This window comes from Ranitomeya imitator, chromosome 2 (genome assembly GCF_032444005.1).
Source record: "Ranitomeya imitator isolate aRanImi1 chromosome 2, aRanImi1.pri, whole genome shotgun sequence".
In the NCBI taxonomy this organism is placed as follows: domain Eukaryota; kingdom Metazoa; phylum Chordata; class Amphibia; order Anura; family Dendrobatidae; genus Ranitomeya; species Ranitomeya imitator.
The window spans coordinates 629,218,004-629,244,302 of record NC_091283.1 but is presented as its reverse complement, the minus strand read 5'-3'; the positions used below and the strand labels follow the sequence as shown (position 1 = coordinate 629,244,302).

General features: G+C 43.2%; 1 protein-coding gene across 1 annotated transcript in view; it reads right to left on the bottom strand.

The window, feature by feature from the left end:
* Positions 1–26,299, bottom strand: part of LOC138666760 (zinc finger protein 850-like) — a 145,042-nt gene that overhangs the window by 69,763 nt on the left and 48,980 nt on the right. Inside the window, exons 8-11 of the mRNA XM_069754935.1 lie at positions 23,360–23,492; positions 23,054–23,245; positions 7,128–7,254; positions 1,337–2,475 (exon numbers count right to left, since the gene is read on the bottom strand). Coding sequence (XP_069611036.1) covers positions 1,337–2,475; positions 7,128–7,254; positions 23,054–23,245; positions 23,360–23,492 — 1,591 coding nt within the window. The remainder of the gene's footprint in view (positions 1–1,336; positions 2,476–7,127; positions 7,255–23,053; positions 23,246–23,359; positions 23,493–26,299) is intronic.

Below are 26,299 nucleotides of genomic sequence, written 5' to 3'. Positions count from 1 at the left end.
AGTTACAAAAATGGTTTTAAAAATATTAGAAAAAATAAAAAAACATGAAAGTTCAAATCACCCCCTTTCACCCCATTCAAAAATAAACAATTACAAAAATCAAACACACATATTTGGTATCGCAGCGTTCAGAATCGCCTGATCTATCAATATAAAAAAAAAAGAATTAACCCGATTGCTAAATGGCATAACAAGAAATTCAAAACGTCAGAATTACATTTTTTTGGTCGCCGCTACATTGCAATAAAATCAGCTCAGTGCGTAAAAAAAAGCCAACACCGAGCCCCAGATCACGAACGCTACAGGTCTCGGAAAATGATGCCTTTTTTTAACCAAAGTTTTGCATTTTTTTCACCACTTAAATAGAAAAGAACCTAGACATGTTTGGTGTCCATGAACTCGTAATGAGAATCATAATGGTAGGTCAGTTTTTGCATTTAGTGAACATGGTAAAAAAAAAAAAAACCCCACAAACGTGGAATTGCACTTTTTTGCAATTTCACTGCACTTGGAATTGTTTTCCAATTCTCCAGTACAAGATGTGTTAAAACCAATGGTGTCGTTCAAAAGTACAACTTTTCCAACAAAAAACAAGCCCTCACATGGCCATTTTTACAAAAAAATAAAAAAGTTATGGCTCTGGGAAGAATGGGAGCAAAAAAAGAAAAAGCATAAAACGAAAATACCTCCGGTCATGAAGGGGTAAACAAATAAAATATAAAAAAAAACAATTGTGAAATTGCACTTTTTTTGCAATTTCAATGCACTTGGAATATTTTTCTCACTTTCCAGTGCATCACATGACAAAATAAATGGTGTTGCTTAAAAGTACAGCTTGTCCTGTAAAAAACAAGCCCACATATGGCTATGTGGGCAGAAAAATAAAAAGTAGTTGCTCTAAGAAGGGGAGTAAAAAACAAAAAGAAAAAAAGTAAATGGCCGAGTTGTGAAGGGATTTAAGGATGGATACCAAACGAGCCCCATAATAATCAATGGGATCACTTTGCTTCCGTTTGCATAAGCGATACAATGGATAACTTGTTCCATGTTTCTACTCCTAAAAGGCAATAGACACACTAAAATGTCTGAATGGACGTATGAACAATGCCTAATAATGTCCTCTCATGTACAAGAGAGAAGAACTCAGTGAAGAACGCCTATAGAAGAATACTTTGCTCACTGAGTCAAGCTGTTTTGATAGAATTCACATTAAACAGCTACTTTTGACAAAATGGATCACCGGTCATCTGAATATTTAAGAAATTGAGTGACTTAATTTTTGTGATTAACTTACGCAATCAAAATTTTGATCTAAATGTCTCATATATTGTGATCATAAGAACTGCTTACTTCCTGTGTGAGTTCTCTGATGTCTAAAGAGATAAGATTTCTGGGTAAAACATTTCCCACAATCTGAACATATAAATGGCTTATCCCCTTTATGAATTCTCTGATGTTCAACAAGAGCTGATTTCTGTGTAAAACATCTCCCACACTCCAAACATGAAAATGGTTTCTCCCCTGTGTGAATTCTTTGATGCTGTACAAGATTCGACTTCTTGGCAAAACATTTCCCACAATCTGAACAGGGATAAGGTTTCTCCCCCAAGTGTCCTTTTTTATGTTTAAAAAGAAATGATTTACGAGCAAAACATTTCCCACATTCTGTACATTTAAAAGGCCTCTCCCCTGAGTGGCACCTCTGATGGTCAATAAGACCCAATTTATGGGTGAAGCATTTTCCACATTCTGAACATGAAAATGGCTTCTCCCCTGTGTGAATTTTCTGATGTTCAATAAGTCCTGACTTTTGGGTAAAACACTTTCCACAAGATGAACAGGAATATGGTTTCTCCCCTGTATGAATTCTGTAATGTTTCACAAGATCAGATTTATTTGTAAAACATCTCCCACATTCAGAACACAAAAATGGCTTTTCCCCCGTATGTATTCTCCAATGTTTAACCAGATTTGACTTCTTAGTAAAACATTTCCCACATTGTGAACATGAAAATGGTTTCTCCCCTGTGTGAGTTCTCTGATGTTCAATGAGAAGAGATTTCTTGGTAAAACTCTTTGGACACACTAAGCAAGAGAAGAGCTTTTTAACCGGAGTGCTTTCCAGTCCATCACAACATTTTTCGTGCAATTTTCTGTGTAAAATTAAACTTGCCTGTTGGGCAAAACATTGTCCACATTCAGGACAAAGAAATGTTTCTTCCACTTCACGCATTCTTTCCTGACTTAAATTCTCAGATTCCTCTGTAGAACATTCCTCAGATTCAGAGTACAGCTCTGCATTTTGTTGAACGATATGTGAATTATCAGAACATCCCTCGTCATTGGGGTAATCAAAAGATAGATTGGCATCATGGAGTCCTGAATCTGAACACAAATTTTCACCAATTGGATTCTTATTTGGAAAACTTTGTATATCTTTATCATGTCTCTCAAAGGTCTTGCTTTGCTCATTAGCTGAGAATAAAAAATGTAAAGAAAATTAATAAAAAATTTCCTGAAACATAAGATTATTATCCAAGCTCCTTTTTCCTGTACACTTTGCATAAAGTAATTAATTACGATGTTGATTCCTAAAACATGAAAATAGTAGAGAAACATTATTAACCCTTCAAGGCAGTCATAGCAGTAAGAAGAGTTTTTTTGGAGGATGAGTTATACTTTAAACGACTTTTAACCCCTTTCTGACCTCGGACGGGATAGTACGTCCGAGGTCAGATCACCTGATTTGATGTGGGCTCCGGTGGTGAGCCTGGATCAAAGCCAGGACATGTCAGCTGTTTTGAACAGCTGACATGTGCCCACAATAGCGGCGGGTGGAATTGCGATTCACCCGCCGCCAATAACTAGTTAAATGCCACTGTCAAACGCTGACAGCGGCATTTAACTAGCTTCCAGCCAGAAATGCGCGCATCGCTGACCCCTGTCACGTGATCAGGGGTCAGTGATGCGTCGGCATGACAACCAGAGGTCTCTTTGAGACATCGATGGATGTTGATGCCAGATTGCTGTGAGCGCCACCCAGTGGTCGGCGCTCATAGCAATGCAGCAATTCTACTACATAGGAGCAATCTATGCTTCGCTCCTATGTAGCTGAGCCGATGGAGTCGTGCCAGCTTCTAGCCTCCCATAGAGGCTATTGAAGCATGGCAAAAGTAGAAAAAAAATGTTTTAAAAAATATGAAAAAATGAAAAAAAAAATATAAAAGTTTAAATCACCCCTCTTTCGCCCCATTCAAAATAAAATTTAAAAAAATCAAATAAACACATAATTGGTATCGCCGCGTTCAGAATTGCCTGATCAATAAAAAAAAGGATTAACCTGATCGCTAAATGGTGCAGTGAGAAAAAAAATTGAAACGTCAGAATTACTTTTAGTCACCGCGACATTGCATTAAAATGCAATAACAGGTGATCAAAAGATCGTATCTGCACTGATATGGTATCATTAAAACCGTCAGCTCGGAACGCAAAAAATAAGCCCTCACCTAATCCGAGATCACGAAAAATGGAGACGCTACGGGTATTGGAAAATTGCGCAATTTTTTTTTTTACCACTTAGATGTCAATGAACTCATAATAACCTGGAGAATCAAAATGGCAGATTAGTTTTAGCATTTAGTGAACCTAGCAAAAAAGCCAAACAAAAAAACAGTGTGGGATCGCACTTTTTTTTGCAATTTCACCGCACTTGGAATTTTTTTCCCGTTTTCTAGTACATGACATGCTAAAACCAATGATGTTGTTCAAAAGTACAACTTCTCTTACAAAAAATAAGCCCTCACATGGCCATATTGACAGAAAAATAAAAAAGTTATAGCTCTGGGAAGGAAAGGAGTGAAAAACGAAAATGAAAAAATGAAAATACCCAGGGTCATGAAGGGGTTAAGGACAATTCACATTACCATATAATGTGCTGAGAAACATAAAAAAAATAAAGTTTGGTGCAATGGTAAATGGTGTTTTGGGTTTCAGTTTTATGGCATTAATTATCCAGTACACAAGAATGGCATGATGATTTCCCAGGTCAGTACAATAACAGCGATAGCAATTTTGCGCTTTCAGTGACTTAGAAAAATTCTGAACTTTGGGAAAAAAAGAAAATTGGTTTGTGTCGACATTTTCAAAGACATAACTTTTTGCATCTTTTTGTCACTTGAGATTTCATGGGTACCATTTTGAGGCACATACAAATGTTTTTATTGCATTTTTCTTGGTTGTACACTGACCAAAAAAAAAAAAAAAACAGCAAATTTTGGCAATCTGCTTTTTTTTTTACAACATTTCCTGTACAGGGTAAATAGTTTTTTTTATTGTGATAGATTAGAAGCAGCAATACCAAATAAGATTTATTTTTTATCTCTATTTTTTATCTTTGACTCTGGAAAAAAAAGATTATGTTTTTTATTTTCTAATATTTGAAAAACTTTTTTCCACTTTTTTAGTCCCATAGGGGATTTGAACCTGCATTCATTTGACAGCTTGTCTTTTTTTCGCACAATACTTCAATATTGCAGTATATAGTTTAACGCCTTTCTGACCTCGGATGGGATAGTGCGTCCGAGGTCAGATCCCCCTCTTTGATGCAGGGCTCCGGCGGTGAGCCCGCATCAAAGCCGGGACATGTCAGCTGTTTTGAACAGCTGACATGTGCCCGCAATAGCATTTTAGCATTTATTGAACCTAGCAAAAAAGCCAAACAAAAAACAAGTGTGGGATTGCACTTTTTCTTGCAATTTCACAGCACTTGGAATTTTTTTCCCGTTTTCTAGTACACAACATGCTAAAATCAATGATGTCGTTCAAAAGTACAACTTGTTTCGCAAAAAATAAGCCCTCACATGGCCATATTGATGGAAAAATAAAAAAGTTATGGCTCTGGGAAGGAGGGGAGCGAAAAACGAACACGGAAAATCCCAAGGTCGTGAAGGGGTTAAGTCGTGATCTCCAATGAAGCCCAGTCACAATTAGGTTTCAAAAATATAGCTTTCATAGACGGCATGGAGGCCTTCAGCTAGCCCCCGGCTGCAATGGTAACCCATCAACACCCCCGTGATCACGTTGTGTGGTGGTGGGGGAAATGGGCATTTAAATAATGAGCTATTTAAATAAAGCCGCTCCAAACACCTACATTCACTCTATGACACTATAGTACGTCATGGGGAAAGAAGGAAATAAAGTGGATAAATAGTAGATGCGTGTCTAATATTCTAGTGCAATGTGTTGCGCCACAGCTTTATCTCCAGATCTGCCTGAATGCTTTGTGATATGTATTGAACACAATCATCCGCAATGAATCTGATGATTATGCGATTGACTGGAGGAAAACTAAACTTTACCGAGAAACAGAAGTTTTGTACAGAGATTAATATACTTGACAGAGTGAAGAAAATTAGAAACTCAAGCCATATTTGACTCTGCAGTCTCTTTATTACAGGTCCTTCTCAAAAAATTAGCATATAGTGTTAAATTTCATTATTTACCATAATGTAATGATTACAATTAAACTTTCATATATTATAGATTCATTATCCACCAACTGAAATTTGTCAGGTCTTTTATTGTTTTAATACTGATGATTTTGGCATACAACTCCTGATAACCCAAAAAACCTGTCTCAATAAATTAGCATATTTCACCCATCCAATCAAATAAAAGTGTTTTTTAATAACAAACAAAAAAAACATCAAATAATAATGTTCAGTTATGCACTCAATACTTGGTTGGGAATCCTTTGGCAGAAATGACTGCTTCAATGCGGCGTGGCATGGAGGCAATCAGCCTGTGACACTGCTGAGATGTTATGGAGGCCCAGGATGCTTCAATAGCGGCCTTAAGCTCATCCAGAGTGTTGGGTCTTGCGTCTCTCAACTTTCTCTTCACAATATCCCACAGATTCTCTATGGGGTTCAGGTCAGGAGAGTTGGCAGGCCAATTGAGCACAGTAATACCATGGTCAGTAAACCATTTACCAGTGGTTTTGGCACTGTGAGCAGGTGCCAGGTCGTGCTGAAAAATGAAATCTTCATCTCCATAAAGCATTTCAGCCGATGGAAGCATGAAGTGCTCCAAAATCTCCTGATAGCTAGCTGCATTGACCCTGCCCTTGATGAAACACAGTGGACCAACACCAGCAGCTGACATGGCACCCCACACCATCACTGACTGTGGGTACTTGACACTGGACTTCAGGCATTTTGGCATTTCCTTCTCCCCAGTCTTCCTCCAGACTCTGGCACCTTGATTTCCGAATGACATGCAAAATTTGCTTTCATCAGAAAAAAGTACTTGGGACCACTTAGCAACAGTCCAGTGCTGCTTCTCTGTAGCCCAGGTCAGGCGCCTCTGCCGCTGTTTATGGTTCAAAAGTAGCTTTACCTGGGGAATGCGGCACCTGTAGCCCATTTCCTGCACACGCCTGTGCACGGTGGCTCTGGATGTTTCCACACCAGACTCAGTCCACTGCTTCCTCAGGTTCCCCAAGGTCTGGAATCGGTCCTTCTCCACAATCTTCCTCAGGGTCCGGTCTCCTCTTCTCGTTGTACAGCGTTTTCTGCCACATTGTTTCCTTCCAACAGACTTACCATTGAGGTGCCTTGATACAGCACTCTGGGAACAGCCTATTTGTTGAGAAATTTCTTTCTGGGTCTTACCCTCTTGCTTGAGGGTGTCAATGATGGCCTTCTTGACATCTGTCAGGTCGCTAGTCTTACCCATGATAGGGGTTTTGAGTAATGAACCAGGCAGGGAGTTTATAAAAGCCTCAGGTATCTTTTGCATGTGTTTAGAGTTAATTAGTTGATTCAGAAGATTAGGGTAATAGGTCGTTTAGAGAACCTTTTCTTGATATGCTAATTTATTGAGACAGGTTTTTTGGGTTATCAGGAGTTGTATGCCAAAATCATCAGTATTAAAACAATAAAAGACCTGACAAATTTCAGTTGGTGGATAATGAATCTATAATATATGAAAGTTTAATTGTAATCATTACATTATGGTAAATAATGAAATTTAACACTATATGCTAATTTTTTGAGAAGGACCTGTAGATCGTACAGACAGGAGGGTAGGTCATTGGTTTTGGTAATTTTTGTACTTTTATTACTCACCGGGACTGATCTTTACTGGACTTTCCTCTTCCTTATACTGCTCATTTCCCATGGCAAATGCCTCTTCTTCTTCTTCTTCATCATCATCTTCTATAACTTTAACTTTAATATCAATCATATCTTCTTCCTGTTGAAAAAGAACGTACCATCAAACAAAGTGGAAAATTTCCAGCCGAAACATTTTACACCACCAAAAAAGTAAAATAAATACATAAATTACCAAAAAAATGATCTAATGCTTTGACCTTTTATTTTTCAGTATAAGGCCTTTAACTGTTTTCGGTGGAGAAAATCAGTTGCCTTTTATGTTCAATGTACTCACACTAGCATTTCTACAGGTGTATGGATAGATAAAAGCACCAGTGAGTACTTGGTAGTGTTTAGAAGAGAGTCCTAAACTTTGCATAATGCAGTCCTAGCAAAAAAGTTAACGTGCGTAGAAAAGTTATGACAAAATACAGGGACAAAGCCTGAGGCACCATAATACCTTTTGAATTTATACTGTAAATTGCTACTGTATTCTAAAGCATTTTCTGTCTTTACGCAATTAACTACCAATATTCTAGCCAGGTAGGAAGCAGATATTGATGTACATTATGTTTATTTATTATTAATTCAAGGGCACTATAATAACATATAGAAATCAGAAAGAGATAGCACTTATAGACCATAGGATCTTGCCCAACACTTAGAGCAGACTTCCAGGCATTGTAACAAAAATGTTTTATGTGCCATTGAGTATATAATAAAGCGCTATCCTTGGTAATTAACCTGATGTTAAAAGTTCATCCAGGACTAACATACTATTAACCTATCCATAAAATCGGTCATCTATAACAGATCTGTAGGGGTCTGAAACCTCGCAGACGCACAATCATTTGAGATCAGCTTTGCAAGTAGCCAGATGTAAATAATGTACGGAGCTGAAACAACACAGCGCTGTACACTGTTTTGTGGCAGCTCCCTAATAATGCAGACTAGCACCTATTCACTTAGGCAGAACATGAGGTCCTGTAACTGGGAGTGACCCCTAAACAGTGTATAGAGCTGTGCTTGTCCATCTCTGTACATTATTTAGGGTGCTTTCACATTGTGTTTAGGCACCCGTTCAGTGGCCCCATTGAGGCTTACAACTGAACCCCCCACAAAACGGGATTCGGATGGCCAAAGACTATAATGGTGCCGACAGTTCGAGCATGAGGTATGCCATCATTGCCATGAATCATTTTCGGGCATGTACGCCTACTGGAGGCAAAAACCCAGACAGAGCAGACTGTGGCCGCCTCCAGTGGGCATACAAGACTTGAAGTGATGCAAGGCAGAGCGCACGTTCGCTCTGTGGCACTATTACAGTCTATGGCCCCATCGGCGCATACGTCAGAATACTGATTTGCGGGGGAAGTTCAGACATATGCCACAATGAGGCCATTGAACGGGTGCCTTAACGCAATAAAAATAATCTTTATTTTTATATAGCGCTAACATATTCTGCAGCGCTTTACACTCATTATGATCACTGTTCCGGATGGGGCTCACAATCTAAATTCCCTATCAGTATGTCTTTGGAAAGTGGGAGGAAACCGGAGTACCTGGAGGAAACCCACGCAAACACGGAGGGAACATACAAACTCTTTGCAGATGTTGTCCTTGGTGGGGTTTGAACCCAGGACTCCAGCGCTGCAAGGCTGCAGTGCTATCCACTGAGCCACCGTGCTGCCCGCAATGTGAATGAACCCTTACATCTTGCCGTAGATGGTGACAGCAGATTGCTAGAGTTACCAGGTTTCATTCACTCTGCAATCTAAGTTATCTGTCCCGAGGATAGGTCATGAATATGTTTGTCTGACTCCTTCAATCAACAGTCAGCTATATCTTTCTATAAACTTTGTAATAAAATCCTGCCCAAGTCTTTACATTCATTTTTTGGTTGGACAGTGTTGTGAATTCTGTGGCAGAGTTCACTCCTGTGGTCACAAGTGGTACTTCGGCTGATTCTCTCTGGGATCTTCCGTTCGTGGAGGAAAGTGGTACTGCAGCTTCTGAGTTTCCTCCCTCAGGTGATCTGGTGAGCTCATTAGTAGGGTTGAGCGAATCAGATCGTTCATTTTCAAAAGTCGCCGACTTTTGGCAAAGTCAGGTTTCATGAACCCGACCCCTGTGTGGGAGGGGGGGAGGGGGAGGGGGAGGGGGAGAGGGAGAGGGAGAGGGAGAGGGAGAGGGAGAGGGAGAGGGAGAGGGAGAGGGAGAGAGAGAGAGAGAGAGAGAGAGAAAAAAAAAATTCCCATTGGCTTTGCATTGGGTTTCGTGTTTCGGTCGATCCTCGACTTTTCGCCATAATCGGCCGATTTCACTCGACTTTTGAGATAGTCGGGTTTCGCGAAACCCGGCTCGACCCTAAAAGAGTCAAGGTCGCTCAACCCTACTCATTAGCTTCTTCTCTACTTAACTCCACCTGATGCTTTGATCTATGCTTCCTGTCAATGTTTCAGTGTGGGACTTGTTTTTACCCTGGATCATTCCTGTGGCCTGCTGCTCTGCAAAGCTAAGTTTTGCTTATGTTATTTTGTTGCTATTTTTCTGTCCAGCTTGCTTCATTGGTTTTTCTCGCCTGCTGGAAGCTCTGAGACGCAGAGGGACCACCTCCGTACCGTTAGTCGGTGCGGAGGGTCTTTTTGGTCCCCTCTGCGTGTTTTTTTATAGGTTTTTGTGCTGACCGCAAAGTTATCTTCCCTATCCTCGTTCTGTTCAGCTAGTCGGGCCTCACTTTGCTAAATCTGTTTCATCTCTATGTTTGTGTTTTCATCTTACTCACAGTCATTATATGTGGGGGGCTGCCTATTCCTTTGGGGAATTTCTCTGAGGCAAGGTAGGCTTATTTTTCTATCTTCAGGATTAGCTAGTTTCTCAGGCTGTGATGAGGCGCCTAGGTTCTGGTCAGGAGCGCTCCACGGCTACCTTTAGTGTGGTTTGATAGGCTTAGGGATTGCGGTCTGCAGAGTTCGTTCTATTATTTTGGGTTATTGTCAGTTCACTGTTGTTGTGAGTTCTGTTTTTGGGCTCCCTCTGGTGGTTACTGATGGTACTGGGTGACTTGTCTTTCCTGGGTTTCTGGGTTCCACCTGTTCCATCAGCATATGGGAGTTTCCTATTTAACCTGGCTTTGCTGGCATTTCCTCGCCGGTTACCAATGTATCCAGTGTGTCTTGTTACCTCTGCTCCCTGCTCCTAGAACCTTCTGGTCAAGCTAAGTTTGGATTTTCCTGTTTTGGTGTTTTGCTTTATTTGGTTTTTAGTCCAGCCTGCAGATATGTGATTCTTGCTGCTGGTTGCTCTAGTGGGCTGAAATTGCTCCTCATGTACCATGAGTTGGCACATGAGTTCAAGTAATTTCAGGATGGTTTTTTGAAGGGTTTTTCGCTGACCGCGCAGTTCACTTTTGTATCCTCTGCTATCTAGCTTTAGCGGGCCTCATTTTGCTGAAACTGTTTTCATACTGCGTATGTGCTTTCCTCTCATTTCACCGTCATTATATGTGGGGGGCTGCTATTTCTGTGGGGAATTTCTCTGGAGGCAAGAGAGGTCTGTGTTTCTTCTAATAGGGGAAGTTAGATCTTAGGCTGGAGCGAGACGTCTAGGATAATCGTAGGCACGTTCCCCGGCTACTTTTATTTGTGTGTTAGGTTCAGGGTCGCGGTCAGCTCAGGTTCCATCGCCCTAGAGCTTGTTTGTATCTGTGCTTGTCCTTTAGTGATCCCCTGCCATTGGGATCATGACAGTATAACCGGCCCACAAAGTGTTAATTGTATTGGCTGAAGTAGGAGGATAAGTAGTCTGAGGAAGTTTTTTTTTTTTTTTTTTTTCTTTCTCTTTCCCTCAGAGTTTGCTGCCTAGCCTTATTGCAGCCTGGCTACTTCCTCCTCCTCTTAATCTTTGAATGGCTCTGATCCCAGCTGTTTATCATGGACGTCCAGAGTTTGGCTTCCAGCCTGAATAATCTTGCCACTAAGGTTCAAAATATACAGGATTTTGTTGTACATGCTCCTATGTCTGAACCTAGAATTCCTGTCCCAGAGTTTTTTTCTGGAGATAGATCTCGTTTTCTGAATTTTAGGAACAATTGCAAGTTGTTTCTTTCTTTGAAATCTCGCTCCTCTGGAGACCCTGCTCAGCAAGTCAAGATAATTATATCTTTCCTGCGGGGTGACCCTCAGGATTGGGCATTTGCATTGGCACCAGGGGACCCTGCCTTGCTTAATGCAGATGCGTTTTTTCTGGCATTGGGTTTGCTCTATGAGGAACCTAACCAAGAGATTCAGGCTGAAAAAGCTTTGTTGGCCCTCTCTCAGGGGCAAGATGAAGCAGAAATTTATTGTCAAAAATTTCGGAAGTGGTCGGTACTTACTCAGTGGAATGAGTGCGCTCTGGCTGCAAAGTTTAGAGATGGCCTTTCTGAGGCCATTAAAGATGTTATGGTGGGGTTCCCTGCGCCTGCTGGTCTGAATGAGTCTATGACTATGGCTGTTCAGATTGATCGGCGTTTACGGGAGCGCAAACCTGTGCATCATTTGGCGGTGTCGTCTGAACCGTCACCTGAGATAATGCAATGTGATAGAATTCAGTCCAGAAGTGAACGGCAAAAGTATAGGCGGAAAAAAGGGTTGTGCTTTTATTGTGGTGATTCAGCTCATGTTATATCAGCATGCTCTAAACGCACAAAAAAGGTTGATAAGTCTGTTGCCATTAGTACTTTACAGTCTAAGTTCATTCTGTCTGTGACTCTGATTTGTTCATTATCATCCATTTCCGTCGATGCCTATGTGGATTCAGGCGCTGCCCTGAGTCTTATGGATTGGTCATTTGCCAATCGCTGTGGGTTTAGTCTGGAGCCTCTGGAAGTCCCTATTCCTTTGAAGGGAATTGACTCTACACCTTTGGCTATGAATAAACCTCAGTACTGGACACAAGTGACCATGCGTATGACTCCCGTTCATCAGGAGGTGATTCGCTTCCTGGTACTGTATAATTTGCATGATGTTCTAGTACTTGGTCTGCCATGGTTACAAACTCATAATCCAGTCCTTGACTGGAAATCAATGTCTGTGTTAAGCTGGGGTTGTCAGGGGGCTCATGATGATGCACCTCCGATTTCTATCGCTTCATCTACTCCTTCTGAGATTCCTGTGTTTTTGTCTGACTATCGGGATGTTTTTGAGGAGCCTAAGCTCAGTTCGCTTCCTCCTCACAGGGATTGCGATTGTGCTATAAATTTAATTCCAGGCAGTAAATTTCCTAAAGGTCGTTTGTTCAATCTGTCAGTGCCAGAGCATACTGCTATGCGGGATTATGTTAAGGAGTCCTTGGAAAAGGGACATATCCGTCCATCTTTGTCCCCTTTGGGAGCAGGTTTTTTTTTCGTGGCCAAGAAAGATGGTTCCTTGAGGCCTTGTATAGATTATCGTCTTTTGAATAAGATTACCGTAAAATATCAGTATCCTTTGCCATTGTTGACTGATTTGTTTGCTCGCATTAAGGGGGCTAAATGGTTCACTAAGATTGATCTTCGGGGTGCGTATAATCTTATACGAATAAAGCAAGGTGATGAGTGGAAAACCGCATTTAATACGCCTGAGGGCCATTTTGAGTATTTGGTAATGCCTTTTGGACTTTCTAATGCTCCTTCAGTCTTCCAGTCCTTTATGCACGATATTTTCCGTGAATATCTGGATAAATTTATGATTGTGTATTTGGATGATATTTTGGTTTTTTCTGATGACTGGGAGTCTCATGTTCAGCAGGTCAGGAAGGTGTTTCAGGTCCTGCGGGCCAATTCCTTGTTTGTAAAGGGCTCAAAGTGTCTCTTTGGAGTCCAGAAGATTTCATTCTTGGGGTATATTTTTTCCCCTTCTACTATTGAGATGGATCCCGTCAAGGTTCAGGCTATTTGTGACTGGACGCAGCCTACATCTCTTAAGAGTCTACAGAAGTTCTTGGGCTTTGCTAATTTCTATCGTCGTTTTATAACTAATTTTTCTAGTGTTGTTAAGCCTTTGACGGATTTGACTAAGAAGGGTGCTGATGTTGCTAATTGGTCTCCTGCGGCTGTGGAGGCCTTTCAGGAACTTAAGCGCCGGTTTTCTTCTGCTCCTGTGTTGCGTCAGCCAGATGTTTTGCTCCCTTTTCAGGTTGAGGTTGATGCTTCCGAGATTGGAGCGGGGGCGGTTTTGTCACAGAGAAGCTCCGATGGCTCAGTGATGAAGCCATGCGCGTTTTTTTCTAGAAAGTTTTCGCCGGCTGAGCGGAATTATGATGTTGGTAATCGGGAACTTTTGGCCATGAAGCGGGCATTTGAGGAGTGGCGTCATTGGCTAGAGGGTGCTAGACATCGTGTGGTGGTCTTGACTGATCACAAAAATTTGATTTACCTTGAGTCTGCCAGGCGTCTGAATCCTAGACAGGCTCGTTGGTCACTGTTTTTCTCTCGTTTCAATTTTGTGGTTTCATACCTGCCAGGTTCAAAGAATGTGAAGGCGGATGCTCTTTCTAGGAGTTTTGTGCCTGACTCCCTTGGAAATTCTGAGCCCTCTGGTATCCTTAGGGATGGGGTGATTTTGTCTGCTGTCTCCCCAGACTTGCGACGTGCTTTGCAGGAGTTTCAGGCGGGTAAACCTGATCGTTGTCCGCCTGAGAGACTGTTTGTTCCGGATAATTGGACCAGTAGAGTCATCTCCGAGGTCCATTCTTCTGCGTTGGCAGGTCATCCTGGAATATTTGGTACTAGAGACTTGGTGGCCAGGTCTTTTTGGTGGCCTTCCTTGTCGAGGGATGTGCGTTCTTTTGTGCAGTCTTGTGAGGTTTGTGCTCGGGCTAAGCCTTGCTGTTCTCGGGCCAGTGGATTGTTGTCACCTTTGCCTATCCCGAAGAGGCCTTGGACGCACATTTCCATGGACTTTATTTCGGATCTCCCTGTCTCTCAAAAAATGTCCGTCATCTGGGTTGTGTGTGATCGCTTTTCTAAAATGGTTCATCTGGTACCCTTGCCTAAGTTGCCTTCCTCGTCTGAGTTGGTCCCTCTGTTTTTTCAGAATGTGGTTCGTTTGCATGGGATTCCTGAGAACATCGTTTCTGACAGGGGATCCCAGTTTGTGTCTAGATTTTGGCGGACGTTCTGTGCTAAGATGGGCATTGATTTGTCCTTTTCGTCTGCATTCCATCCTCAGACGAATGGCCAGACTGAACGAACTAATCAGACCTTGGAAACTTATTTAAGGTGTTTTGTTTCTGCTGATCAGGATGACTGGGTTACCTTTTTGCCGCTGGCCGAGTTTGCCCTTAATAATCGGGCTAGTTCTGCTACCTTGGTTTCTCCTTTCTTTTGTAATTCGGGGTTTCATCCTCGTTTTTCCTTTGGTCAGGTGGAACCTTCTGATTGTCCTGGAGTGGACATGGTGGTGGATAGGTTGCATCGGATTTGGAGTCATGTGGTGGACAATTTGAAGTTGTCCCAGGAGAAGGCTCAGCAGTTTGCTAATCGCCGTCGCCGCGTGGGTCCTCGACTTCTTGTTGGTGACTTGGTGTGGTTGTCTTCTCGTTTTGTTCCTATGAAGGTCTCTTCTCCTAAGTTCAAGCCTCGGTTCATCGGTCCCTATAGGATCTTGGAAATTCTTAACCCTGTGTCGTTTCGTTTGGATCTCCCGGCATCGTTTGCTATTCATAATGTGTTTCATCGGTCGTTGTTGCGGAAGTATGAGGTACCTGTTGTTCCTTCGCTTGAGCCTCCTGCTCCAGTGCTGGTGGAGGGAGAATTGGAGTATGTTGTGGAGAAGATCTTGGATTCTCGTGTTTCCAGACGGAAACTCCAGTATTTGGTCAAGTGGAAGGGTTATGGTCAGGAGGATAATTCTTGGGTGGTTGCCTCGGATGTTCATGCTGATGATTTGGTTCGCGCTTTTCATAGGGCTCATCCTGGTCGCCCTGGTGGTTCTCGTGAGGGTTCGGTGACCCCTCCTCAAGGGGGGGGTACTGTTGTGAGTTCTGTTTTTGGGCTCCCTCTGGTGGTTACTGATGGTACTGGGTGAATTGTCTTTCCTGGGTTTCTGGGTTCCACCTGTTCCATCAGCATATGGGAGTTTCCTATTTAACCTGGCTTTGCTGGCATTTCCTCGCCGGTTACCAATGTATCCAGTGTGTCTTGTTACCTCTGCTCCCTGCTCCTAGAACCTTCTGGTCAAGCTAAGTTTGGATTTTCCTGTTTTGGTGTTTTGCTTTATTTGGTTTTTAGTCCAGCCTGCAGATATGTGATTCTTGCTGCTGGTTGCTCTAGTGGGCTGAAATTGCTCCTCATGTACCATGAGTTGGCACATGAGTTCAAGTAATTTCAGGATGGTTTTTTGAAGGGTTTTTCGCTGACCGCGCAGTTCACTTTTGTATCCTCTGCTATCTAGCTTTAGCGGGCCTCATTTTGCTGAAACTGTTTTCATACTGCGTATGTGCTTTCCTCTCATTTCACCGTCATTATATGTGGGGGGCTGCTATTTCTGTGGGGAATTTCTCTGGAGGCAAGAGAGGTCTGTGTTTCTTCTAATAGGGGAAGTTAGATCTTAGGCTGGAGCGAGACGTCTAGGATAATCGTAGGCACGTTCCCCGGCTACTTTTATTTGTGTGTTAGGTTCAGGGTCGCGGTCAGCTCAGGTTCCATCGCCCTAGAGCTTGTTTGTATCTGTGCTTGTCCTTTAGTGATCCCCTGCCATTGGGATCATGACACACTGTATGTGCTCTGACCTCCATGTCCATTGTGATTCTGAATTGCCTTTCATAACAGGACAGGTGGTACTGCCATTTCTCCAAAGTGTCCCAGAAACCATTTTTCAAAATGACAACAGGCAGCATGATGCTCGTGCTACTGAGTGCAGCATGTGTGGCCTAAAGTTGCCACCATTGCTGTTATGGCTGGCAATCAGGCAACACAGCGTGCAGTAATCAGCGCACATACAGAGATCTGGCAATAACCAAAAACAATAGGACGAGCTCTGAGACGTGGAATCTCTGTAGACTGCAGTACCTGATCTATCCTCACACAACTATAAGCAGCAGTGGATTGCGCCTATCACTATCTATGCAACTCGGCACTGCCTGAGGAGCTGACTAGCCTGAAGATAGAAATACAAGCCTGACTTACCTCAGAGAAATACCCCAAAGGAATAGGCAGCCCCCCACATATAATGACTGTTAGCAAGATGAAAAGACAAACGTAGGAATGAAATAGATTCAGCAAAGTGAGGCCCGATATTCTAGACAGAGCGAGGATAGCAAAGAGAACTATGCAGTCTACAAAAAACCCTAAAACGAAAACCACGCAAAGGGGCAAAAAGACCCACCGTGCCGAACTAACAGCACGGCGGTGCACCCCTTTGCTTCTCAGAGCTTCCAGCAAAAGTTAATAGCAAGCTGGACAGAAAAAACAGAAAACAAACTAGAAGCACTTATCTAGCAGAGCAGCAGGCCCAAGGAAAGATGCAGTAGCTTAGATCCAACACTGGAACATTGACAAGGAGCAAGGAAGACAGACTCAGGTGGAGCTAAATAGCAAGGCAGCCAACGAGCTCACCAAAACACCTGAGGGAGGAAGCCCAGAGACTGCAATACCACTTGTGACCACAGAAGTGAACTCAGCCACAGAATTCACAACAGTACCCCCCCCTTGAGGAGGGGTCACCGAACCCTCACCAGAACCCCCAGGCCGACCAGGATGAGCCACATGAAAGGCACGAACAAGATCTGGGGCATGGACATCAGAGGCAAAAACCCAGGAATTATCTTCCTGAGCATAACCCTTCCATTTGACCAGATACTGGAGTTTCCGTCTAGAGACACGAGAATCCAAAATCTTCTCCACAATATACTCCAATTCCCCCTCCACCAAAACAGGGGCAGGAGGCTCCACAGATGGAACCATAGGTGCCACGTATCTCCTCAACAACGACCTATGGAATACATTATGTATGGAAAAGGAGTCTGGGAGGGTCAGACGAAAAGACACCGGATTGAGAATCTCAGAAATCCTATACGGACCAATAAAACGAGGTTTAAATTTAGGAGAGGAAACCTTCATAGGAATATGACGAGAAGATAACCAAACCAGATCCCCAACACGAAGTCGGGGTCCCACACGGCGTCTGCGATTAGCGAAAAGCTGAGCCTTCTCCTGGGACAAGGTCAAATTGTCCACTACCTGAGTCCAGATCTGCTGCAACCTGTCCACCACAGAATCCACACCAGGACAGTCCGAAGACTCAACCTGTCCTGAAGAGAAACGAGGATGGAACCCAGAATTGCAGAAAAATGGAGAGACCAAGGTAGCCGAGCTGGCCCGATTATTAAGGGCGAACTCAGCCAACGGCAAAAATGACACCCAATCATCCTGGTCAGCGGAAACAAAACATCTCAGATATGTTTCCAAGGTCTGATTGGTTCGTTCGGTCTGGCCATTAGTCTGAGGATGGAAGGCCGAGGAGAAAGATAGGTCAATGCCCATCCTACCACAAAAGGCTCGCCAGAACCTCGAGACAAACTGGGAACCTCTGTCAGAAACAATATTCTCAGGAATGCCATGTAAACGAACCACATGCTGGAAGAACAAAGGCACCAAATCAGAGGAGGAAGGCAATTTAACCAAGGGCACCAGATGGACCATTTTAGAAAAGCGATCACAGACCACCCAAATGACCGACATTTTTTGAGAAACGGGAAGGTCAGAAATGAAATCCATCGAAATATGTGTCCAAGGCCTCTTCGGGACCGGCAAGGGCAAAAGCAACCCACTGGCACGTGAACAGCAGGGCTTAGCCCTAGCACAAATTCCACAGGACTGCACAAAAGCACGCACATCCCGTGACAGAGATGGCCACCAGAAGGATCTAGCAACCAACTCCCTGGTACCAAAGATTCCTGGATGACCGGCCAGCACCGAACAATGAAGTTCAGAGATAACTTTACTAGTCCACCTATCAGGGACGAACAGTTTCTCGGCCGGACAACGATCAGGTTTATTAGCCTGAAATTTCTGCAACACTCTCCGCAAATCAGGGGAGATGGCAGACACAATGACTCCTTCCTTGAGGATACTCGCCGGCTCAGATAACCCCGGAGAGTCGGGCACAAAACTCCTAGACAGAGCATCCGCCTTCACATTTTTAGAGCCCGGAAGGTATGAAATCACAAAATCAAAACGAGCAAAAAATAACGACCAACGGGCCTGTCTAGGATTCAAGCGCTTGGCAGACTCAAGATAAGTAAGGTTCTTATGATCAGTCAAAACCACCACGCGATGCTTAGCACCCTCAAGCCAATGACGCCACTCCTCGAATGCCCACTTCATAGCCAGCAACTCTCGGTTGCCCACATCATAATTACGCTCAGCAGCAGAAAATTTCCTGGAAAAGAAAGCACATGGTTTGAACACTGAGCAACCAGAACCTCTCTGTGACAAAACCGCCCCTGCACCAATCTCAGAAGCATCAACCTCGACCTGGAACGGAAGAGAAACATCAGGTTGACACAACACAGGGGCACAGCAAAAACGACGCTTCAACTCCTGAAAAGCTTCCACGGCAGCAGAAGACCAATTAACCAAATCAGCACCCTTCTTGGTCAAATCGGTCAATGGTCTGGCAATGCTAGAAAAATTACAGATGAAGCGACGATAAAAATTAGCAAAGCCCAGGAATTTCTGCAGACTTTTTAGAGATGTCGGCTGAGTCCAATCCTGGATGGCCTGAACCTTAACCGGATCCATCTCGATAGTAGAAGGGGAAAAGATGAACCCCAAAAATGAAACTTTCTGCACACCGAAGAGACACTTTGATCCCTTCACGAACAAGGAATTAGCACGCAGTACCTGGAAAACCATTCTGACTTGCTTCACATGAGACTCCCAATCATCTGAGAAGATCAAAATGTCATCCAAGTAAACAATCAAGAATTTATCCAGATACTCACGGAAAATGTCATGCATAAAAGACTGAAAAACAGATGGAGCATTGGCAAGTCCGAACGGCATCACCAGATACTCAAAATGACCCTCGGGCGTATTAAATGCCGTTTTCCATTCATCTCCCTGCCTGATTCTCACCAGATTATACGCACCACGAAGATCAATCTTAGCAAACCAACTAGCCCCCTTAATCCGAGCAAACAAGTCAGAAATCAATGGCAAGGGATACTGAAACTTAACAGTGATCTTATTAAGAAGGCAGTAATCAATACACGGTCTTAGCGAACCATCCTTCTTGGCTACAAAAAAGAACCCTGCTCCCAATGGTGACGACGATGGGCGAATATGTCCCTTCTCCAGGGACTCCTTCACATAACTGCGCATAGCGGTGTGTTCAGGTACGGACAAATTAAATAAACGACCCTTAGGGAATTTACTACCAGGAATCAAATCGATAGCACAATCACAATTCCTATGCGGAGGTAGGGCATCAGACTTGGACTCTTCAAATACATCCTGAAAGTCCGACAAGAACTCTGGGATGTCAGAAGGAATGGATGACGAAATAGACAAAAATGGAACATCACCATGTACTCCCTGACAACCCCAGCTGGTTACCGACATAGAGTTCCAATCCAATACTGGATTATGGGTTTGTAGCCATGGCAACCCCAACACGACCACATCATGCAAATTATGCAGTACCAGAAAGCGAATAACTTCCTGATGTGCAGGAGCCATGCACATGGTCAGCTGGGCCCAGTACTGAGGCTTATTCTTGGCCAAAGGTGTAGCATCAATTCCTCTCAACGGAATAAGACACCGCAAAGGCTCCAAGAAAAATCCACAACGTTTAGCATAATCCAAATCCATCAGATTCAGGGCAGCGCCTGAATCCACAAACGCCATGACAGAATACGATGACAAAGAGCACATTAAGGTAATGGACAAAAGGAATTTGGACTGTACAGTACCAATAACGGCAGAGCTATCGAACCGCCTAGTGCGTTTAGGACAATTAGAAATAGCATGAGTAGAATCACCACAATAGAAACACAGTCTGTTCAGACGTCTGTGTTCTTGCCGTTCTACTTTAGTCATAGTCCTGTCGCACTGCATAGGCTCAGATTTACTCTCAGACAATACCGCCAGATGGTGCACAGATTTACGCTCGCGCAAGCGACGACCGATCTGAATGGCCAAGGACATAGACTCATTCAAACCAGCAGGCATAGGAAATCCCACCATTACATCCTTAAGAGCTTCAGAGAGACCCTTTCTGAACAAAGCCGCTAGTGCAGATTCATTCCACAGAGTGAGTACTGACCACTTCCTAAATTTCTGACAATATACTTCTACATCATCCTGACCCTGGCATAAAGCCAGCAGATTTTTCTCAGCCTGATCCACTGAATTAGGCTCATCGTAAAGCAATCCCAGCGCCTGGAAAAATGCATCAACATTACTCAATGCAGAATCTCCTGGTGCAAGAGAAAACGCCCAGTCCTGTGGGTCGCCGCGCAAAAAAGAAATAATAATCAAAACCTGTTGAATAGGATTACCAGAAGAATGAGGTTTCAAGGCCAAAAATAGCTTACAATTATTTCTGAAGCTCAGGAACTTAGTTCTGTCACCAAAAAACAAATCAGGAATCGGAATTCTTGGTTCTAGCATCGATTTCTGATCAATAGTATCTTGAATCTTTTGTACATTTACAACGAGACTATCCATTGAGGAGCACAGAGCCTGAATATCCATGTCCACAGCTGTGTCCTGAAGCACTCTAATGTCTAGGGGAAAAAAAAAGACTGAAGACAGAGCTAAGAAAAAAAAATGATGTCAGGATTTCTTTTTTCCCTCTATTGGGAATCATTGGGGGCTCCTTGTACTGTTATGGCTGGCAATCAGGCAACACAGCGTGCAGTAATCAGCGCACATACAGAGATCTGGCAATAACCAAAAACAATAGGACGAGCTCTGAGACGTGGAATCTCTGTAGACTGCAGTACCTGATCTATCCTCACACAACTATAAGCAGCAGTGGATTGCGCCTATCACTACCTATGCAACTCGGCACTGCCTGAGGAGCTGACTAGCCTGAAGATAGAAATACAAGCCTGACTTACCTCAGAGAAATACCCCAAAGGAATAGGCAGCCCCCCACATATAATGACTGTTAGCAAGATGAAAAGACAAACGTAGGAATGAAATAGATTCAGCAAAGTGAGGCCCGATATTCTAGACAGAGCGAGGATAGCAAAGAGAACTATGCAGTCTACAAAAAACCCTAAAACGAAAACCACGCAAAGGGGCAAAAAGACCCACCGTGCCGAACTAACAGCACGGCGGTGCACCCCTTTGCTTCTCAGAGCTTCCAGCAAAAGTTAATAGCAAGCTGGACAGAAAAAACAGAAAACAAACTAGAAGCACTTATCTAGCAGAGCAGCAGGCCCAAGGAAAGATGCAGTAGCTCAGATCCAACACTGGAACATTGACAAGGAGCAAGGAAGACAGACTCAGGTGGAGCTAAATAGCAAGGCAGCCAACGAGCTCACCAAAACACCTGAGGGAGGAAGCCCAGAGACTGCAATACCACTTGTGACCACAGAAGTGAACTCAGCCACAGAATTCACAACACATTGCCTGCAGTGTCTTCCTAAAGTTGCCACCATTGCCTGCAGTGTCTCCGGGCTTGTTTTACATCGAGCACATCTGAAAAGTCATTGGCTAGCATTTGTAAAGGGAGCTGCCAGCAGCGGATGTGTCCACAAGTGCAATCAGCACGGCTGAACGTTCCTTGGATAACCATTGATAACCTTATTGATAGCATGCTAAAGTATGTAACAGAAAATGTTTCACCATAACCCATTCCCAACCTTTCAAATATTAGTGTTGTAGTTTAGCAGTAATTTCGCTCTGAACTGTGACTAACTTACAGAGGACACCATGGCGGAGGGGAGGTAGCAAGATATCAGGTGGCTTTAAGATCAATTATCTCATCCATTAAAATCTTCAATATGATAGAAATTTTTATCTGTTAAGTGGGATATAGTAAACAGCAGATCTTTGAACAGATATTACAAGATACAAAGTTACTGCACACAAAGATTTAGAAACAAGAGGAAGTTTTCATTTCTTCTGTAAGAATTCAGTACATCATTAAAAAGTCATATAATTCTTAGGAGGTTGTCAGTGCATGGAAAGGTTGATGCATGGTAGCAAACACTGTACAGCTCGGTTTACACTTCGCTTTTGCACTGCGTTTCAATTCACCTAAAAATGACACAAACCATTGATGGGACCATAGAATTCAATGACCTCCATTTTTACTCTGAATGTGTCCGTTTGTTTAGATGTTCACAGAAACATAGTCTGCTGCTACATTTCTGTGCCATTCTGAACAAATGGACACGTTCACAGAAAAAAAATAACAGAAATGGTGTTTATTATAACTCATTTTGTAATATTTAATTTTCTGGGTTTGTTGGCGGTTCTTCCGACTGCTGTTTTTAAGGGAATTCAAAAAGTACCTCAAAAGAACTGCAGAAATGCATATGAACAGGCCCAAGGTATCAGTTCAGGGTGGGTTGCTTATTTTGCCATCAATACCTGTATAATGCATTGCTAGTCTCCACTCCGTTTGATACTCAGCTCATAGCTTGTTGAGAGACTTACAAGAAGTTACACTGTCTGCTTGATCACTCCTGTCTGTAGTTGAAGTGACCTGGCTTATAACATTGACATACACTTTTCTGAGAACATTAGTGAAAGTACCACAGAAGTACAGCAATTCAACTCTAAACAATCTAGTTCATATGACACCTCTCATCCATGGAGAAATGGACAATGACATCCTGACAACTTATAGGAACCTGACACACGAGACATCATCCCTTGTGTTACCGTGTCATGTCCCAGTATTCCCAGCAGCACTCACCTCTCCAGTCAGCAGCTCAATCATCTTGTTGGTGAGGTCCAGGATCTTCTGATCATTGTATCTGTCTAGTATCAGTGAGTGAGGTGGAGGCTCCATGATGGGGCTACAACTCTTGCACCATCCTTCGGATGCACAATGACTGCATTTGTGGTTCACACACTCCCTAGATGTCTTCTTCACCACTGTGTAATCCTGTACGTAGGTAGAGTCGATAAGGAATATGACAATGTGCATGACCAGACCCACTCTCCTCCCCAATCATATCTACATTATCCTGTTCTATAGGTACAGTGTGAACAAACCAACCTCTCCAGTTAACAGATAGATAATCTCCAGTGCAAAGTTTAACATCTGTCCTGAAATTGTGTTTCTGCCCTTCTCCATACTATGTGGTTTACTCAACGAGCGGGCCACTGGCTCATGAGGGAGATTACAAAGACTTCAAGTTGGAAGAGTTTCTAAAACAGCAACAAAAAGAAAAATGAGTGAATACAGTATATAATAGTTATGTAGAAGGTTCATGACTCATTTTGGAGGCGGAACTTTAGCCAACATTAGGGAAAAAATATTTACCATATTTTTTGGACTATAAAGCTACGAGACCATGATCAGGAAGTAGCAGAGCTTTGCATGCAACGTATTTTCACTACATCCAAAACGCTGAGTTCTAATGACACAGGTAAATCCAAGTGTTTACTGAACAATGTGTGTTTACCACATCCAATACGTTCCACTGTGCTTCTAATGTAGAAGGCAGCATTTTGGACACAGCGCCCAAAACGCTGCTATTCCTGATAGTGGGCACATGCCCTAAGACTTTTTTTAAGCAAGAAAGAAGTGGAGCATCCTTGTCACTACTCCACATTTGCCACAAACAACCTCTTATTTGACACATTTTTCTCAACCTACCATCTGGCTTCCATTACTCCACTGAAACTACACTCACCAAAATTACAAACAACCTGTTGTCTGCCTATGCTAATAGACAAGGCTTTGTAGTCCTCCATGTAGATTTGTCCTCTGCAACCTACAAAGTTGATCACTCCCTCCTTTTACAGATCCTCTCTTTATTTGGCATCAAAACACCTTGCCCTTACTTGGATCTCCTCATATCTCACTCTCTTACCTTCTGCTTTCAAACATGCAACAATCACACCAATCCTAAAGATATCTTCCCTTATGCTTACAAACATGCAACAATCACACCTATCCTGAAGTAATCATCCCTTGACCTAACATATATGTCCAGCTATCGCTCGATATCGTTACATCTGTTCGCCTCCAAACGCTTTAAACAGCATGTCCACATTTAACTTTCCTCCCACCTCCCATCCAACTTGCTGTTCAACAATCTATAATCCAGCTTCTGTCCCCACAACTCCACTGAAATAGCTTTAACAAAAATTATCAATGAGTTACTTACTGCCATACCTACAGACAGTATTCTAGACTCTTACTTCTTGACCAGTCCTCAGCCTTTGACACAGTTGAAGACTGCCTCCTACTACAGATCTTCTCTTTCATTGGCATGAAGACATTGCCATCGCCTAGATTTCCTCATACCTTACATTTAGTGTCTCTGATTCCTATAGTACCGGCTCATCCCACCCTCTCTATGTTGGTGTCCTTCAAGGCTCTGTCCAGGGAAGCCTACTTTCTCCATCTACACCTTTGGCACAGGACAACTCAAAAAGTCCTATGGCTCCCAGAACCACCTATATGCTGATGATACTCAAATCTACCTGTCTGGCCAGGTGCCACCTCCTCTGCTGCCCAGAATGTCCATCAACCATATCCTTCATCTCATCACGTTTTATAAAATTCAATGTAGACAAAACCGAGGTCATCATCTTTCCTCTATTTCACTGAACCCCCCTACCCAATCTATCACTATAAATGACACACTTTCTTACAAGTGCGCTAACTCAGTGTAACCCTTGACTTCACTGTGTCCTTCAAATCATACATCCAAGCCTTCACCACCTCCTGCCTCCAACTCAAATATTTTCAGAATTCCTTTCATCAACCCCGAATCAGCAAATATATTAATACATGCCCTCATCATCTCCTGCTAGTACTACTGCACTATACTTCTGTGCACTCCTAACATATTTGCAGATCTCCGGTACATCTTTAAGGGTACGTCACACTAAAACGACGCTGCAGCGATACGACAACGATGTCGATCGCTGCAGCGTCGCTGTTTGGTCGCTGGAGAGCTGTCACACAGACAGCTCTCCAGCGACCAACGATCCCGAAGTCCCCTGGTAACCAGGGTAAACATCAGGTTACTAAGCGCAGGGCCGCGCTTAGTAACCCGATATTTACCCTGGTTACCAGCGTAAACGTAAAAAAACAAACACTACATACTTACATTCCTGTCGCGTCCCTCGGCGCTGTGCTTCTCTGCACCGACAGTGAGCGCCGGACAGCCGGAAAGCAGAGCGGTGACGTCACCGCTGTACTTTACGGCTGGCCGGCGCTCACCAGTCAGTGCGGGAAGCTGAAGGCGAGGGACATGACCAGACACCGGGAAGGTAAGTATGTAGTGGTTTTTTTTTTTTCACATTTACACTGGTAACCAGGGTAAATATCGGGTTACTAAGCGCGGCCCTCAAAGAATTGATCAATTGTTTGCTAAATGTCTCATTTTGAAAATACAGTTAGAAATTAATATGTGCATTTGCACTTTATGTATTGCGTCTTAACCTTAGGCTGCGCTGGCTTCTCCCCTCTTTTGCTCTGTTATTGGTAAGTGGCTGACCACCACTGTTGCCGTGCGCCGCGCCTGGTTATGTGCGCCATTGTTTCTGTGTCTCAGTGATTGATAGGCTGCTGTACACACACATAGCAGCCCTGCCCTGCCTCAGGCTTTGTTTAATTATGCACCTGTGCCTCAGCCTGTCTCACTCTTCATCTGTAGTACTGGATGGGCAGTGTGGAGGTTGGATCCGAAATGTCTGTCTGGACCTGGTCAACCTTTATCCTCGCTTGCCTACTCTAGCGCCATGGGGGTGACTCAGTAATGCTCCAGGTACAGCATGCTTTTAATGTGGACTTGCTTTTAGTTCATTTAGGAGGCTTTTATAGCACAGCGAATATAAAAAACGTAGTGTAGAACTGCCCCAATATGAGATTGCCGTGAAGAGGCGGGGTGGCTCAAAGAATTGATCAATTGTTTGCTAAATGTCTCATTTTGAAAATACAGTTAGAAATTAATATGTGCATTTGCACTTTATGTATTGC